This window comes from Cucumis melo, chromosome 1 (assembly GCF_025177605.1).
Source record: "Cucumis melo cultivar AY chromosome 1, USDA_Cmelo_AY_1.0, whole genome shotgun sequence".
Classification (NCBI taxonomy): domain Eukaryota; kingdom Viridiplantae; phylum Streptophyta; class Magnoliopsida; order Cucurbitales; family Cucurbitaceae; genus Cucumis; species Cucumis melo.
Genome location: NC_066857.1, coordinates 32,291,376 through 32,310,179, shown reverse-complemented (window position 1 = coordinate 32,310,179; position 18,804 = coordinate 32,291,376). Strand labels below are relative to the sequence as shown.

The following is an 18,804-nucleotide window of genomic DNA, read 5'->3' as shown; positions in this document are numbered from 1 at the left end:
ACATGTGCAAATTGAATTACTACTCCCTTTAGCACAATATGTATTGTATTGTATTGCTTTAGACGTCATAACATCAAGGGAAAGGCACAAGACATTTAGGAAAACGAGCGATAACCTACCTTTTTCTTCTTACAAGACTAGGGGCGGAAAGGATGTCTTGGTTAATTACCCTATCATCACACATTTTTGCGTTTACCTTGTTCAACATTTGGTATTTTAACTTCTTCCATGTGATTATCTACGTATCTTTGAACTTTTAATCATCTCATCTAGTTTAATTTAGTATCTTTTTTGTAATATTTTTTTCATATCAATGCAGATTATATATATACATTTTGTAATTATTTGCATCTAGAGTAATTTTTCCGAATATGCCTATTAGTGTTGCATAATTTCTTCCAATAACATATATAATAAAACAATATATAACACATTTGAGTTTAAGATGTTAATTATTGTCGTGTAAATGACGTCAGTTCTATTATACACATAATAAATTTATTATCTATATAATTAATAAGATTTAATCAAAGAGTCATGTAAATGTTTAAAACGGCCTAATTATGAAAACACGTGAATCAAGACTACAAAATCAACATGTATTAAAAGAAATCACATTATTAACTTAAGACAATTAATAAGTATATTTCATATATATTTAAATTAAGTAAAACAACTTAATTCAAATATGGGGAACTGCTACGATTAGATACAAATACTTTAAACAAAGAATAGAGGTTAAAAGTAAATACTCACGTGAAAGTAGCAATAATTTAGATTTTGATCAATAACCATCCACGAATTTCAACTAATCATATTTTCGAAAAGCTAAATTAAAGTTTCAATAAATATATTTGAGAGAGGAAATTAATTAAAGTGTTTCTTTGCTCCACAAAATTGAGAAAGTATGGATTTAAAAATCATAAATATATATAAAAAATGAAATTATTATCGAACGATTTTAGTTTTTATTTTAATTTTGCAATGACTTAGTTTCAAATATGTAAAAAATCTTGATATTACCCAATTTAGTTTGGGTAAACTTTACCGAACAAGATTTAGTTATATTATTTTAAAATTTATAACGATTTAATCTATATGATTATAAAATTATAGTAGATTTTTTATGGTAATAATTAAAGTCTAGAGATTAAATTATTATTCTTAGAGGTCGTTTAAAAATATTATTAAAATTGATATTTCTGATTCGGAGAAAAAAAAATAAAAGTAGAAGGAGAACATAACGAGATGGGATTAAATTAAATAAAAATAGAACTAAATATGAGAAGTTTCAAATGATTATTAAGATGGAATGAAGTGATAAAATATTTTAAAGTAAAAGTAGAGTTTGTGGGCTTTAGAGGTATTGTTCTCGAAAGGAAGAAGAATGGTATTTTAATGATTACTATTGGAAAATTGTAAGTAGCCTTTGGGATCCTCTCATTTCAATTGCATAATTTGGATCAAAATAATGCCACCAAAAACAGTGTCAAACCCTCTCTTTTCTTTTCAATGTTTTATTCCTCAATCCCCACAACCACCAAAAAAAAAAAAAAAAAAAAAAAAAAAAAAATCAAAGAGTTATAAGTATCTCTTTAACTTTATGCTTTTATATATATAATTAAAATAATATAAAGAAGGTTAGCTAGTTTAATGATAAAATTGTCTTTTGGCCTTTTTACGTATTATTTTTACTGAACTATAAAGTCATCTCTCAAATGATTCTCACAATTCTTTTTAAAGTAAAGCATATGCCTATGAATAGGGGTGAGCAACAGATGGTCGGGGTCCCCGACCAAACCGCCCCCGAACCGACCACAAGTCGGTACATATGTTGCAAAACCGACTTCAACCGCTGCTTCAAACAAAACTGGTTGGTCCGACAGTCGGTCGGTCGTTCGGTTTTGGTTTTTTCTCTTCCTTCTTTCTTTTTTCCTTTCTATGTTTCTTACTTTCTTTTCTTTTCCTCCGTTCCTTTTTTCTTTTTCTTTTCCTTCGTTTTTTGAAATGTGAAATATATATTCAATTTCTTTTTTTGTTTGATCTTTGAATTTCTTTTTACAAATATTATGTGGTTTATGGTTTGAGAAAAATTTTCTTTGATAGACGATTTTAAAAATTAAAAATTTCATTATTTTGTTTTATTTCTCTTTTTAAACCTAAACTTATAATTATATAATATATTATATATATATATATATATATATTATTTTTTAAAAAATACATGGGTCGGTATGAACCGACCAACCGACAACTCGATTTTTGAGTTTCTAGAACTGAAACCAAACTGCCCGACTTCGGTTCGTTCGGTTTCGGTCGTTCATTTCGGTTTTTCGGTCCATCATGCTCACTCCTAGCTATGAATAATATTTCTAATTATTTGTTAATATTATCTTTTTGTCGGCCTATCTATTTTTGGTCCTTTGGAGGTTTCATGCATGCCTTTCTCTTTTCATAGACCTTATCATTAACTTCTTTAAGTCTCTTTGTTGTTTCTTCAATGTCAAGGCGGTCGAGCACTCTAACCTTTCGTCCAACAATTCTTGAAGTCCAGTTTTGCGCAATACTTTTGGAAGCATTTCGAGTCTTTACTAGCCATTGCAATGTGTACTCAAGATATTGATTTGCTTTAGTTTTTAATCACGCCATGTCAAAAATAGCCAAAGTTCCATGAAATTTTAATACCTTCACATCATTGGCGGATCTAGAAAATATATTGACAGGGGATTAAAAGAAAAAAAAACTACATAGTTAAGATTTGAACATGGATTAACCACTAAGCTAACTGAAAAATTAAATAGTTTTCTTTATATATATTATGTAAAGACGATAAAGTTGAGAAAGGACTCGAGCCCTCTAGACCTATACTAAATCCGCTGGTGCTTCACATAGGATAATCTTTAATTTTTAATTTGTAAATAAATACATGAAACATTTAACTTTAGTAACGATTTAGTTCCTACGATAAAAAGTAATTTGATGAGGTTTCTTGCTTATATTAATTCAGTGACAATTGATTACTAACGTACAAACATGTATGAGTTGTCCTTAGTAAAAACAATATTGACACATAATATTTTATGTTAATTTGAGATAAAGTATTGCAATATTTAACTATATGGATTAAATTGTTACACACCAATGATTCAACGACTAAACTAATTATAAACTTGAAAGTACATAACTAAAAACCTCTTTAGTAATCATTTGATTTTAGAAAAAAAAATTAACTAAGCTTATTATTAACATTCTTTCCATATTTCATTGTATAAAAATCATCGGGGAGTGTTTTCAAAAGCAAAGTCAAATTGAATATATATATATATATATATATATATATATATATATATATATATATATATAATTAATTAATTAATTAATTTCAAATTATTGTTATTGTTGTTGTTATTTTGCTTCTTAGAAATTGGCTAATAATCTAAATGTTAACGTGTGAAATACGAAAAACGCCGATCAATTAGAAGTTGTGAAAAAATCAGCAAAATACAAAAAACATATGTTAACGTATGAAATACAAAAAACGCTAATCAATTAAAATTTTCAAAAATCCAAAACTAAAAACCAAATGGACAACAAATAGAGCACAAATTAAATTATTATTTTTTAATAAAGTTCAAGACCAAAAGTACGAATCATTTAAAATATTAAAATGAATAATTAGGAATGGAAAAGACCAACATGGACGCAACTCAACAAACATAATTAAAGAAAATACTCCCTACAAAATGAAGTTTGAATATCCAAACTAGAAGAGGCGTTTAGTACTCATATCTTAAGTTTAAGAATATTAAGCCTGAGATTAGACCTAAAGTTTAAATAGGTCGAGTTTAAAAAAACTGTACTTTGAATGCATACTTAAGAAGTAAGTACAAATTTTTTAAAGATTAAATTTGTGATTTTTTAAAATTTAATTATTGATTAGATTTTAAATTAGTTTAACTTTATCATCTTAATTATTTCAATATAGTTCATTCTAAAATAAACTAAAAAGGTTAGAAGAATGTTTGTTTTGCTTTGTTTTTATTGAATAAAGATTTGACTGAAATTTATTTAATTTATAGTTTCTTAATTTGATATTTTGATTTTTATTAGGTTTTAAAACAAAATTTCATAAACTTTTGTTTTCACTCTGCTAATTTGAGAAAGATAGGGTTTTTTAAACTCTAATCTACTAACTTTAAATTAAAATAAATGAGTATTTTAATATTAACTTTAATTATTGAAATTTTTTAATTTTTGTAATCAAATTATATCATAGAAGTGAAAGTAGTCATAAAATTCGAATTTTTATTTTTATTACGTCTTAAATTATTTCCGATATTTTAAGTTTTAAATTTAAAAAATTATTCCAATTCTTTTTATTAGATTGACAAAAAAAACGAAAATGTTATAAAACTAGATCATAAACAATGATATATGTAATATATATTACATTTTCCACCATGTTACCAATATACTTTGGCTTATAATTGAGAATGTATGATTAATGATCAATTTCACCTAATAAAATAGGAGAAAATAAACAAACAAAATATCTCATAAAAGAAAATAAATATTAAATTTAAACCAAAAAAGAAGAGATAATTAAAAAAAAAAAAAGATAATCTAATAATGAAAATACTAAAAAAACTCCCAAAGAGAGAAAAAAAAAAGAATGAGAAAGTTCTTTTAGAAAATATTGTTGTGATTTAACCAATAGCATAATTAAAATTTATTGGAATTTTTTTAAAAAATTCAATTTTTATTTAAACACTTTTATAAAAAAAAACTTCTTAAAATAGAGACTATGACGTCTTTAACAACTAATTTTAAAAATATTTTTATAAACAACTTTTGTTTAGTTTTTTATATACTAAAAATGATTTTAATAATATTTGAAATATTGGTTCACGGTGGTCGTCGAATTTTGTCGTTGGAACTTCGTTGGAAAGTCGTCGAAAATTACAAATAGAGATTGGTTGACAACGGTCTCATCAAAAGTGATCATATCCGAAAATTAACCAACAAACTTTCTAAATTACATTATATATATAATAACTCTAGATTTGAAATATCCAAACTCACAAAAAAAAAGTAGGTAGAAACCTAGGTTTTTCAAAACACTTGTCCCAAACAAGTATTAGGCTTATGACGTCTAACTTATCAAATCCCAACCCTTTTTTCTTTTCTTTTATCAAATTCCAACCCTTGAAACAATCAATCCAAAATATCCATCTTTTCCACGAAGAAATGAAATGGGAATTGAGGAGAGGGACATGAAACTCATTTCCATCCTCGTTATCAACTCCGTTCCGTGGACATATCTATCCAAATTACGCTCTTGAATTAAAAAAAAAAAAAAAAGAGAGAGAGAGAGAGATTTAAAGAGAAAAAGCAACGCATAAGTGTCAATTGGAAGAGGAAGAGAGAGAGAGAGAGAATAATGAAATGATCTTAAGCACTTGAGTTGAGTTGAGGCGTAGTTTATTCGATAGGCCTAAGCCAGCAATGATCAAACCCCAAAGGGCAGCCTTCATGATGCAATATAATTTCATCATTGCCACCTGATCCTCCCAATCTCAACCCATTATTGCCCAACAGTTGTCACCCCCTAACCCCCCCTCCCCACTCATCTATTTTTCTCATTCCCCCCCTATTGTTTTCACTTAGTTATCTTTCTTCTCTTTCAATTAACCATAATAGAACAAGAAAAATAAAGGTTAAAGTATTATTTACAAAATTAAATTTGATTTATTATTTTAAATATAATAACTTGAAGCAGTTGAAATTGAATTTCTAAGTTCTAATTCACTTGAATTTACCCAATCCATCACTCATTTAAACTTAATAAACAACATCATTTGATTCCTTCATGATTATGAATCACTTTTAAAATTGTTTTTTTTTACTTCTGGTTGGTGAATCTTGAGAAAAATTATTCATTTTTTTAAAAATTATTCTCCATAATTTTAAAAAGGGACAGTTTAACACTTTAGGATGGAGAAATATTTTAATTATTTCAATTTGGTCATTAGCAAAAATCTAAGTTGTCGTATTTATAATGACTTGACATTATTTGTTTAGCTTTTCCTTAATTGATTGTTTATTTCGTTTTATATTTATTTAATCTATATAATTAAGCAAACTAGTAAGAAGAATGATTCACACCAGCCACAAAATCATCCCATTATTATGCATACACGAAAATATCATAATCAATTGTTCTATTTTTAATTAAAAAAAAATTCTTCTTTTTGTAATTTATAAAATTGAAATAATTACAACAATATAATTTCCTTTTATTCGGTTCTAATATAAATATTTTCAATAAATTTTAAATTTGGAGTAATTTGCTTCTCAAACTTACTTTAATTAATATTTTTAATAATATATTAGATGAAAAATCAAAATATTGAGTGTTGATATCAAAGTTAATAATACAAATACTAATTATTGAATTACGTTTGTTTTATCCATATTTGTTAAGACTTGAGATTTACTTGTCTAGGAAAATATATCGTCAAAATTATTTTAGTTTATTTATTTTGTATGATTTGATTTGATAAAAAACACTCAAATAATTTAAAGAAAAAAAAAGGGTAAAAGACCACAAATTTTCTATTATTATGAACACGTATCAATTATAATTGAGGGTTGAGAGACACGAGTAAACTTTATATTATTATGTATATATATTATATGATAACGAATTTTAGGGTTTTTAATCCGGAAAGAATAATAATTAGTATTAATTTAATTGAAATTATGTATGTGTTTGCCCCACACCACGCCACTAATCTCATTATAACATTGTTATAAAAATTAAATTTGAACTCTTTTTGGTTCCTACTTTAATTAAGCTTTACACATAATTTGCACTTACACTAATCTAACTTTGATCATTTTTGTTATTAAAAAAAAAAAAAAGAAAGAAAAAAACTTTGATCATTTTTCTTTATTAGATTCTTTTTTTAAAATAGAGTTAATCAACTCTTTTATCAAACATTATTAGTAAATGTCACGTATCATACGATCTTAATTAATATAACTTATTAGTAGAACAATTTTTTTTAATCTTTTAACCCTTTACGCGTTGAACTAAAAAATATAAATATATTGATCGACACATTTATTACTTTTTAATAAAAATGGAATCATAATGTTTTTTTTTTTTTTTGTTGACAATATATATTAGCATTTTCACAGCTACATGTTTTCATTAAGATAAGGAGTGGATCTACATTTTCATGAAATATAAGTAATAAAAATTAGGATGTTATTACGATGAATATTGTGTTAATAATACATTTTAACTTGTCTAAGAAGTATTAAATGTTTATTTAGTTTAAACAATTTATATGAATGTTTTGTTTGTATAATTTTTTTTTCTTTAGAAATTTCTATCAACTTCAACATTTTATTGATAGTTTGGTAAGATATAGACTTTGACATTTTCATCGTCGTCTATATTTTAAACTTTGAATCGAACTATTGATTTTTGAAATGATAATCCATATATTAATTGTCAACATATTTCAAGTAAACATGCATACTTTTAGTTGAGTTACCTATCAGTTTAGTGCTTTTAATTAAAACAAACCAAAAAATGAGCATAAACTGTCTAGTATAAAGTTAGGTTTGTACTATTCTTCCCGTCCTGTATAACAAAAGTATTCCTTAAGGATATAAATCAAATCAATATATTGGATAAAAAGAAAAAGAAAATTATAAAAAAATAGAACATTTGATAAAATATTTATACTATATAAAAAAATTTAAGTGAAATGAAGCTTTTCTTTTACTAATTGGAACGTAAATATTTCGTTAAAATTTTCCATTTTCGTAAAGATCCCAAATGAAAAACTAAAAAGTATTTTTTGAAAATTTCTAAGAAAATTGCAACCAACTTTCAAACTCTTCAACGGGTGATTTTGAAAAACAAACTCCGTTTCCTAAAATAGAAAAGAACTTTAAGAAAAATTTGCACGCCTAGTTCTTTTTTTTTTCTCTTATTTAATTATTTTTCTACAAAGCTAAAGTGAAGTGTGCAATCGAATTGTTATTTTCTAATTTTCTTTTTGAGTTTTTAAAATTTTAGGATTCCTATTTTCAAATTGTTATATTGTCAAAACAAATACAATGCAATTGACATAGCTCCATGTATTAATTTAATAACTTAAAAATTAAATTATTATTATTTAACCAATTCATCTATTAGTGTAACTTTGCATGAAATTATTTTTATTCTCATATAAAAAATTTGATTATTTAATCGATTTTAGTAAAAAGTAATTTTGTAAATTAAAAAATTAATTTTGAGAGGCTAAATTTTAAATTTAAAATATACATAAATAAAAAGAAAAAATTTAGTGTAAATGATAAAACTTATAAAATGTTTACGAAATATAGATAATTTTATTATATATCAATAAGTTTTTTTTGTATAAAGTATAGATAATTTTAGATATAACAATAAGAGATATTAATAAAATTAATTGATCTGAAATTTTAAATATAAAATTTTGATAACATAAATTTAACGAACTTTAAGATAATAGGAATCAAAATTACTTTTTGTTTTTTGAAAAATCAAAATGAAAATGTAGCTTTTCTCTTTCTTTTTGGAAATTTAAAATGTAGTCGAATTTATTTAACATGTATATAAAAAGAAAAGTTTGAACTTTTTCATGTGGGTGGCTTTCAATCGCCATGATTACCACTCCCAAAAGCACTGCAATGGATTCCTTTACAATTCCTACAATTTTTTTTTCCTTAACAAACAAAAACCAAATCATGTTTCATGTAAACAAATGTTGAACAAAAATAAGTTGTAATTCGGAATGTTCATTCTCATTTCTTCGTCTTTCCTTTCACCGAAAAGTTCAATTCCATCACTTCCTCTGTTTCTTCTACCCTTTTTCCCTTTCCCCATCATTGACTTTACCATTAACCCCATTATAATTCCTCATTAAACTAATGATTTCTCAAACTCATCACCTCCTCCCTCCTTCAATCTTGCATGAATTCATGTAACTTTCCCTTCACTCCATCCCCTTTTCTTCTCAATTCATATCATAGAAGAAGAATAATATGCAGGGCTTTCAATGTCCAACAATATCTGCCCCCCACAATTTCGATTTTCTTCGTGTAATTTGAAATGGGTTTCCATTTTTGAGTCCAGTTTCTTAGTTGGGTCTTTGTGGTGTGGTGAGTTTTTTGTGTTTTTTAGAATGGGGGTCGTTACTGTTGCGGAGTTGAAGCCGAGTATTTCTGGGAAGAGATCGTTTCGTCCGAGTTCCAGTATTAGGCATGCGACTGAGTGGTATTCTCTTGAACTAATTCTTGATTTTGTGTTTTTTCTTAGTTGGGTTTTCTTGTATTGTCTGTTATGTGTTTGATGAATTGTTTTGAGAATCTAGGATAATGGGTGTTCTGTTATGGATTTGAAATGGTGGCGCTTTTTAGGATTATTGAGATTTGGAAATCAAGTTCTTAATGTGTTTTTATGCTAATAAGAGGCTTGAATTGTCATCTTCCATTACGATGAGACAAACAGAGTGAAACTGATGCCATGCAGTTGCTTGAAAAAAAAATGTATGGTAATTAATCTGCGCTTCTTTTTTTCTTTTCTTTTGTTTGGTATGGTGTGGTCGATAAATTCGAACTAATAGACCTTTTAGCCGTTAACATATACTTATGTTGAGTTATGTTCGGTTAGGTTGGATGTCGAGTTTCATCCACACAAGCTTACTATAAGCTCTTTAAATTTCTTAATATGTGTGACAGGGTGGATTCACTATTTGCTCTGGCGAGCAAAAGAGAAAAAGGAAGGGAAAAAGCTTGGTTCCTTTTCTCTCTTCTTCTTCTTTTTGTTTATGTTTTTCTTTTTTAACCTTAAATTTTGAAAAACATTTTTATTAAATCAAATTGAACATCCAACTTGAATAAGCGGCCAGATTAATTCCTCTGTTTTCTTTTTTGTTTGGAAGATTATGACTAGCTATCATTGCAATGCGATTTCTAAAAATAACATTCAAGTTATCTCATAGTTTTCACACTAACACCTAACTATGAGATGCACATATTTTTTTCTTTCTTCTTCTTTAACCCCTCTCTGAAGATCAAACTTTTTTCGGGGGTGGTATAAAACATCTTATTCTCTAAACTGTAATTTTTTTCATCAAGTTAAGCTCAGGTTCACAGAGCTTCAAAAGATGTGAAAGAAAAACAAGTGTACAGTAGAATTTGAAAATAACAGCAACCCACCTTTGAGGTTGACCTTGAACATCTTGAGCCCACGGGACAAGTTCACGAGGCTTGGGGATAATTGCTGTCTTTATTTGCTGCTTTATTATCAATTTGGTGAATCAATTATTTTTTAGCTTTGCTATCTTTTGTTTTTCACAGAAGGGCAGACAAATTGTACTACAGTTGACAGTGGACACCATATTTTATGGCATTACATTCTATAAGATGAATTGCATCTACTTCTTAGACCATAACGCACCTATGGCCAATTGTTTATGATGCTGTTGGTGTTTTCTACATTAAGTTAGTCTTAGCCTGCTTTGACGAACTGAACTGTTCCTTCTACCTCCAACTTGAGATTTTAACTTTTCGCTCTTTGTAACTTTATCTGTCTCCTTCGTTCTTTAATAATAGATCCATCATTATCAGAATGGGCCACTCCTCTTGTTTGATACTATCGAATCTAGTGTTCTTGTCCATTGTTTTGAGGTGCAGATAAAATCCTTTCAGTTCTTTCATGCAAAAGGGAAGTTTTCTTTTTAATTTTGTTTGGCTGATGATAATCTTGCAAGGTCCCTGCCAACACTAACAAGTAACAAGCATGTATGCTCAATTTGCTTATTCGTTTGGATGAGACGTCTCAGTATCCTTCCCTTTTTGTTATCATGCTAACCAGCTGACAAATTGCAGGCCAATCTCTGATGTCTCCAGTGATCTCGCAATTGAAGTAGGAGGTTCTAGCTTTGCACTTCATAAGGTATTGGAAATGGGGTTTGAATCGGCTATCTTTTGAAATCATAGTCTGTGATATCTATTCATCTAGCTTTACTTCAACATCAAAACTAATTCGATTTGATTTTTTTTAAGTGCAATCTAACATCAATACAAGATAGTAGGGGAGATAATGCTTCTGGTTCTGGTTTGTTGCTTAGGTAACAGAAATTTCAAGAAATATTTGGCAAGATAATTACACAACTCATGAACCATCTGTTAACGTGAATAACTTTTTCTCCTTTGTTAGAAAAACCGAAACGAATATTGTAGAAGTTGTAGAAGATGACCGATCAAACTTGAAGCTCCGCTCTTACCTTTGCCAATATTTTGCAGTTTCCCTTAGTTTCACGGAGTGGAAAAATTCGAAAATTATTGTTGGAAGCAAAAGATTCAAAAACTTCCAGAGTTAACCTCTCTACTATTCCTGGTGGGTCTGAGGCATTTGAGTTAACTGCAAAGTTCTGTTATGGAATAAATGTTGAGATTACATTATCAAATGTCGCTATGCTGCGTTGTGCTTCTCATTACTTGGAGATGACTGAAGAGTTTGCAGACAGAAACTTGGAGACTAGAACTGAAGCATACCTTAAGGAGTTCGTATTTCCAAACATATCGAACTCTATATCTGTTCTTCACCGCTGCGAAAGTTTATTGCCTTTCTCAGAAGAGATCAATCTGGTAAACAGACTTATCAATGCGATTGCTAGTAATGCATGCAAAGAACAGCTGACTTCTGGCTTACTTAAGTTGGATCATAACTATCCCTCCAAAAATGCTGTTAACGTGGAGCCAGAAACACCATTGGATTGGTGGGGAAAGTCACTAACTATCCTCAATCTCGATTTCTTCCAAAGGGTTCTATCGGCCGTGAAGTCGAAGGGTTTAAAACAGGATATGATCAGCAAGATTTTAATCAACTATGCTCATAATTCTCTTCAAGGCCTTGTTATCAGAGACCACCATTTGGTGAAGGGAAGTTCCTTAAATTTGGAAATGCAAAAGAAACAGAGGGTGATTGTGGAGACTATCGTTAGCTTGTTACCGACGCAGTCCCGAAAGAGTCCAGTTCCAATGGCATTTCTTTCAAGTTTGTTGAAAACAGCAATCACTGCTTCGGCTTCAACTTCTTGCCGATCAGACTTAGAGAGACGGATGGGCTTGCAATTGGACCAGGCTATTCTTGAGGATGTTTTGATTCCTTCAATCACACATGGCATCAACCATAGCACTATGTATGATACCGAATCAGTAGTGAGGATCTTCTCCATATTTCTAAACTTGGATGAGGAGGATGATGAAGATAATCACTTGAGAGATGAAAGTGAAATGATGTGTGATTTCGACAGTCCTGGTTCACCTAAACAAAGTGCGATTCTGAAGGTTTCTAAGCTATTGGATAATTATTTAGCAGAAGTTGCACTCGACACAAATTTGATGCCCTTAAAGTTCATAGCATTAGCTGAACTACTGCCTGATCATGCTCGGGCGGTAAGTGATGGTCTGTACAGAGCTGTAGATATCTTCCTCAAAGTAAGCATCTCTTTCCCTCATCTCCTCTTTGTAAAACTTTTTGCAACTTTGCAGTTCAATTATTCTTTAAACTTATTATTATCGTCCTCCGCAGGTTCATCCAAACATCAAGGACTCTGAGCGATATCGACTTTGCAAAACCATAGACTGTCAGAAGCTATCTCAAGAAGCATGTAGCCATGCTGCACAAAATGAAAGGCTACCTGTGCAGATGGCAGTACAAGTGCTATACTTCGAGCAAATCAGGTTGAGGAATGCAATGAATGGAAACCACAATCAGTTCTTTTTCGGATCGACCAATGGTAGCCAATTTCCTCTACGATCGAGCAGTGGCGCTGGAAGTGGAGCCATCTCCCCACGAGACAATTATGCATCAGTTAGAAGAGAGAACCGTGAGCTGAAACTTGAAGTTGCTCGAATGAGAATGAGGCTAACTGACCTGGAAAAGGACCATGTTTCTATGAAGCAGGAACTTGTAAAGTCCCATCCTGCAAACAAGCTATTCAAATCATTCACTAAGAAGTTGAGTAAGCTCAATGTTCTTTTCAGGATAAACAGCATCAAACCTATGGGGACAAAGGGCAGTGCTGAAAACCGGTTCCCGTTTCAAAAGCGAAGGCGGCATTCGGTTTCATGACTCTGAATCTAATGAATTTGGATAAGGGAAAGTGAGAGTGTATAGTGTAACTTTTAGTGTGATCCTGTCTAATACGAGGTTGATGATAGTTACTGAGTGTTGATTCTGGCTGTTGCTATGTTCACCCCAATCACTTTGACTCTTCATCTTCTCTTTCTTTTTTGGTGGGTAAGTTATACTTTCACCAACAAGATAGAGTTGAAACCATATTCTTTTAATTACATGTATTCTTTCACTAAGTTGTGTGGATCTATCTTATTAATGTATAACATCTTTTTAGAGAAGTTTACACATGAATGTATGTTACTATCTAAATTAATATGCATTTGGCAATAATTTGGGATAAGTTCTTTGTTTCCCATTAAAAAAAAAAAACATAATGCATCTTAGAATTGTTTCTTGTATTTGTAATCTCAAAGTTTGTTATTGATAAACATTACAACAAGTAAAAAAAAAAAAACTTCCTACATTCTCTCAACTTGCATTTTAAAGCTAGCTTAATAAGAAAATACCTAATATTTGGCCATTAGCATTAAAGGACTTGATTCGAAATAGGAGAATACTCATTTTGGGATATACTTATTACTTCGGTGCTTCTACCACTTACCAGTTTTGCATTCCTATCATGCATTAGAAGTATATCCTTCCTATCATTCTCATTCTACGGAAAGTCCTTCTAATACTTTAATATAATCCCCACATATCAGATATTGATTGAATTATCTCATAACAGTTCTGAACCCAACTCATATATTACTTGTTAATTTTTGTGCATACAAGTCAAATGTATCAACTCAAGCAACTATGTAATTGGAAATGTATAGTCAAGAGCATCTTGTTAATTAAGCAGCTTGATGCCAAGCCCTTGTGCATCACAATGCTTTTGACTGTTAACAAACGTATTCCAAAAAAACCTTTTGGATTATGCTTTGATTGACTTTATTTGACACAATACTTTCCAATATTAACCTGATTAACTTCATATAAAAATAAACAAATTAATTACAAACTCTCTCGTATTGTTCCTTAATAGAGAATATATATTTTATTATCGTCTATTCCACGAAACACACTCAAAAGTTTAATAATTATAACAAGACATTGATGATTGAATAACATAGTGGGAAAGACAAATATTTGAAATCATGGAAATAAACCCAAAATTTAATGTAGGGAAGGTGTGAAGTATTTGTCAAAGATATATTTTTGATTTGTTCCTTAGACAGGACAAAAGGTAAAAAGCAATTGACAACCCATGTGATGCTTATGTTTCATTTGAAAGCAATTGTGTTTGAATGAATGTTCCCCATATAACTTATTAACTATATATACACACATACATATAATATTTTGATGAAAAAAAAACTCCCATAAATGAGTCTCTTAGTTAAATATTATTCCAACTTCAAATAATCTTTCAAACAAAAAATTATAAATTTGTTGTTCAAAAATTGACTTCATGGCCCAATGGATAAGGCGCTGGTCTACGGAACCAGAGATTCTGGGTTCGATCCCCAGTGAAGTCGTTTTTGTACATTGTTTTTTGTTAATATATCTAATGAGAATGATTATGTTCATTTCATTTACCAATTGACTCTGTGGCCCAATGGATAAGGCGCTGGTCTACGGAACCAGAGATTCTGGGTTCGATCCCCAGCAGAGTCGTTATCTTTTTCTCTTTACTTTTTTGTTGTAATAATATATCACATTAGAAAGTAAAATTCTAAAAGATAATAAAGTAATGTATTAAGAATTTACAACTTTTTTTTTTTTTAATTTTTTTAAATATAATATATCTTAAATTATATAATGTCACAAAATAATAATTATATAAATATTTTAGGTCAAGTTAAAATTTGGTCCCTACAATTTTAGTTAGAGAGATAAAATTTAGTTCCTATAGTTTATAATTAGAATTTAGTCTATTGATTTGATTCAAACATAAAAAATAATCTTATTTGTATTGATTATTTATGAAAGTTGTTCAAACAATAAAAGCTATATATAAGGTTTTACCAAACTTAAAAGAATAAATTCTTTTCTTAAATTTGCAATTTAATCTATTTTTTAAATATAAATTATATTCATAAATAAATTAATAACAATTTATTGCAAACTAATCTTAACCGATATTAAGATGGTTTATAAACATACACTATCAAACATAATCAAACATTTTTTTAAAAAGTAGAATCCAATATCTGAATTTGCCACTAAACATATATGTGATAATATAATATCTAACTTTGTTTTTATTAAATTTTTTATCTTTTAGATTATCTACCAAACATGTTGTTGGTTACTTTTAATGGATAACAATTTAATCATTATAGTCTAAATCCATGCAATCCTACAAACAAAAAATCTTTAAAAAATTAAGTTTCAGTTGTGAAAATGAGGCATAACCGGAATACGAAACCCGATAGAATATAATAATAACTTAATAAAATACAATGTATTATATAAATAATATAAATAAATAAATAAGGAAATTAAGAAAATTAAAAAATCTAAAAATTTCTCCACTTTCCTGAAATTCACAATATATGTACAACTTACAACTCCACAAAATGCTGCTATTTATAGGCAAATTGGCAACTCCACTAAATCTTATTATTTATAAGCAACTTAACAGGTAGAATGTGACATTACATGACCATTAAGAGACCATGTTTGCTTAACATATAATATGGATGATGGATGATAAATGGCGATGGTGAGTTGATATGTTTGGTCTCTATTGTCATATTTAATATATATATATATATATATATATATATATATATATATATATATATATTTATTTATTGTTCTCATTAGTAACGGTAATTATTTGCCAAATCTTATATTACCTGATTGGAGTTCCTTTCTTTGGAGTTGTTCCCTTTTGCGTGGTGTTCATTATTGTTGTTTTTATACCATTTGTGTACCCTTTCCTTTTCCACAAAACATCTCCTTTACAATAAAATAAAATAACAACAACTACATAACCCAAACTCTAAAACAAACTTTCAATGTAAGGGTTAAATTCTTACCCAAATTAAACTATCGTTTATCTATTAACAATAATAATTAAATCCTTATAACACATAAAATTACATATTTAACCTTTATTCATTCTCATAGCTTTCAAATTTACAAATTTAATAGTTTAACTTTTAAAATCTTTTTAAATTAATAAATTTTCTAAGTAAGAAATTAAAGTTTTAGTCTTTCATAAGAAAATTAGAAAAGTTAAAAGAAAATAATTAAAATTTTGAAAATCTAAAACATTTTCCACTTTCATCGAATTATTTGGATTTCTCTTCAACGTTGGTGTGTTTTTATAAATCCACAAAAACTCTCTGTTTACAAGAAAAGTGACAAGCATGAAGTGAATTACATGACCACTAAGAGCTCATATTTACTTGACACATGGATTAAAGGAGTGGTTTTATTTAAACACTAAATATATACAATACATGAATTGATTAGTTTATGAGCATTAATATATTTTCTAATATTTATAATAATATTTATATTTTGTAAAAAAAAAGGACGGTAAATTTGTAATTTAACTAACCTATGTTAGAATAAAACGGTAAAATAAGAATTCACTGTTGTACGACTCCATGGCCCAATGGATAAGGCGCTGGTCTACGGAACCAGAGATTCTGGGTTCGATCCCCAGTGGAGTCGTATGTTTTTTTACTAAATTTGTGAAAATCCAGACGACGTCGTTCGTTGAATTCTATATTATATATATAGATTTATCGTGTCTCAACGGGCCGTGGCGGTGCCACATTACAAAGAATCTTGAGATATGGCAATTTCATTTTCTCGACTCGGAAATTCCATTCCCTTCTCCGGCCTGTTCAGGTAATTCTCTCCACTCTTGTTTCTACAGCTTCGTACCATCGTGTTACTTGCTGGAATTCCAATCGAGGGTAAACAAATCTCAGTGTTTTCAACAGTTTTATGTATATGTGTTTTGTAATTTGGATTTTGGTAGCTTTCTTACCCCTCTCCTAGTGTTGATGGCTTTGTTGTTAGTTCTTTTGCCCGATATGAGCTAAATTCTTGATTGAAAATTCGTTGGTACATCGCTGCATTAATGTGTGTGTGTGTGTGTGTCTCTCTCTCTCTCTATATATTTATTTGTGAACCTCTAATTTTGTTTCTTCCCTCGATTGAGCTGAGGGATTAGAACATTTTGATTACTGGATTCACTCAGTGTTTACTTGATATCTTCCTGGTTAATCGAATAAGCTGCGAGGGGTGTCTATCTATCTTGTGGGAGAACCTTGTCTTCCAAGCTCTGAAGTGAGAGAAAATTGTGAGAGAGGCGAGGGATTGTAATTGCTTTAAAGAAGTAGCCTATTGGAAATTCTTAGTTTCTTAACTTGCCTATATTTTAACTTTTAAGATGCTAATGGGGTCTATTAGAATTGTTCTGAATGTTTTTTAGTACACAATTGGGGGTAGGAGACTCAAACTTTTGATCTTGGTCAAGACTCAAGAGTGCATGTCTTATGCCAATTGAATTAGGCTTTTGTTGGTAGGATTGTTCTGAATATTGATGCGAATGTGAAGTAACTTTCAACTCTTTCAGTAGAAAAGAGCACAATAATCTCAACTTTACCACTTACCTAATTGTTTCTAAGAACAGTTTTAGAAACATAAGCATTTTATTGTTGTTTTTGAACAACTCATAATGTTTTCCTTCCTCTTATAGACAGCTGGAGCAGGAGATGGAAACTGTCATAAGGGTTCTGCAGCCTGGACCTCTGGGAATTATTGAACACAAGTTTTCTGCTGAGGAGATGCGCCGGGCACAATCCACTGTTCGGGAAGCAGTTAATAATTGGCGAAGGAATACACTTATTGAAAAACAAAGCTGTATTTCAAGTAACCATAGCTAGGAGAGAAATTGTTTCCATAGTGATCTTCAAAAACATCTTGTATAATTTCTTTATTAGATTCTCAATAAAATTAGATCAAACAGTGTCATTCACTAAAAAAAATATGAAATTGATAATACTAATGAGCCTTCAGGGTATTATGCATTTGTTTGAAGAAAGTTTTGTGGGCCATCCAAACTAGGTCGGAAGAAGCGTGTAGCAGCTAAGGTTACATGTGGATCTTTTCCTTTGTAAATTCTGTTAGTAACACATTGTAGCGATGGGACATATCCGAAGAGAGTGACGAAGAGTGTGATGTAAGGGAGGGAAGTATTTAGTCATATAGTAGGGAAGAACTTCGGACTTCGATCTTCATTTGGAGTGCACTTGAACGTATGGTGGTTTTTTAAACTATTCTTTGTAAATTCAGCACTCCCATCAAATTCACTTCTCTAAATCTATAAGAACCTATAATGGCTAGCACACAGAATTTCTTTTGGTTTCTAGTTTCTTCCACCTTTGTTCATCCATTCCTCCCTTTCAGCGTGACTTTCTTTTTTCTCTTTAAGCTTTGTTTTCTTATAAAAATACTTCCCACTAATTCAGTGTAGATGAGTATCATCCAAAGCAATCTTGAATGATTGTAAAGGAAAATGTTCTCATTAGTGTCGGTTAGTGCTTTTGGAGTACTACACCCTTTCTTGCTAAAGTTGGAAACTATACTCCTCTCCTTTCTCT

The 18,804-nt window shown here is 29.5% G+C and overlaps 2 protein-coding genes and 3 non-coding genes across 7 annotated transcripts; all 5 read left to right on the top strand.

Annotated features, from left to right (window-relative positions):
- The first annotated feature begins 8,700 nt into the window (after positions 1–8,700).
- LOC103492857 (BTB/POZ domain-containing protein At1g03010) lies at positions 8,701–13,477 on the top strand. Of its 3 annotated transcripts, XM_008453402.3 has the most exons (5): positions 8,701–9,319; positions 10,741–10,848; positions 10,936–11,002; positions 11,353–12,549; positions 12,644–13,477. In XM_008453402.3, coding segments are annotated over exons 2-5 (1,809 nt in total). In that variant the 5' UTR covers positions 8,701–9,319; positions 10,741–10,846; the 3' UTR covers positions 13,187–13,477. The 3 variants fall into 3 exon arrangements, with proteins under 3 accessions (XP_008451624.1, XP_008451623.1, XP_050943010.1); XM_008453401.3 differs by lacking the exon at positions 10,741–10,848; XM_051087053.1 differs by lacking the exon at positions 8,701–9,319 and having other exon boundaries at positions 10,094–10,848.
- Positions 13,478–14,639: 1,162 nt separating this feature from the next.
- On the top strand, positions 14,640–14,712 carry TRNAR-ACG (transfer RNA arginine (anticodon ACG)). The gene has a single exon. It is a non-coding gene; the product is annotated as a tRNA-Arg (tRNA).
- A 66-nt stretch (positions 14,713–14,778) lies between these two features.
- On the top strand, positions 14,779–14,851 carry TRNAR-ACG (transfer RNA arginine (anticodon ACG)). The gene has a single exon. It is a non-coding gene; the product is annotated as a tRNA-Arg (tRNA).
- Positions 14,852–16,791: 1,940 nt separating this feature from the next.
- Positions 16,792–16,864, top strand: TRNAR-ACG (transfer RNA arginine (anticodon ACG)). The gene has a single exon. It is a non-coding gene; the product is annotated as a tRNA-Arg (tRNA).
- Positions 16,865–16,916: 52 nt separating this feature from the next.
- Positions 16,917–18,565, top strand: LOC103492858 (uncharacterized). The gene is made up of 2 exons (XM_008453403.3): positions 16,917–17,044; positions 17,901–18,565. Exons 1-2 carry the CDS (start codon positions 16,989–16,991, stop codon positions 18,085–18,087), a joined length of 243 nt encoding a protein of 80 aa, XP_008451625.1. The 5' UTR covers positions 16,917–16,988; the 3' UTR covers positions 18,088–18,565.
- The last annotated feature ends 239 nt before the right edge of the window (positions 18,566–18,804 follow it).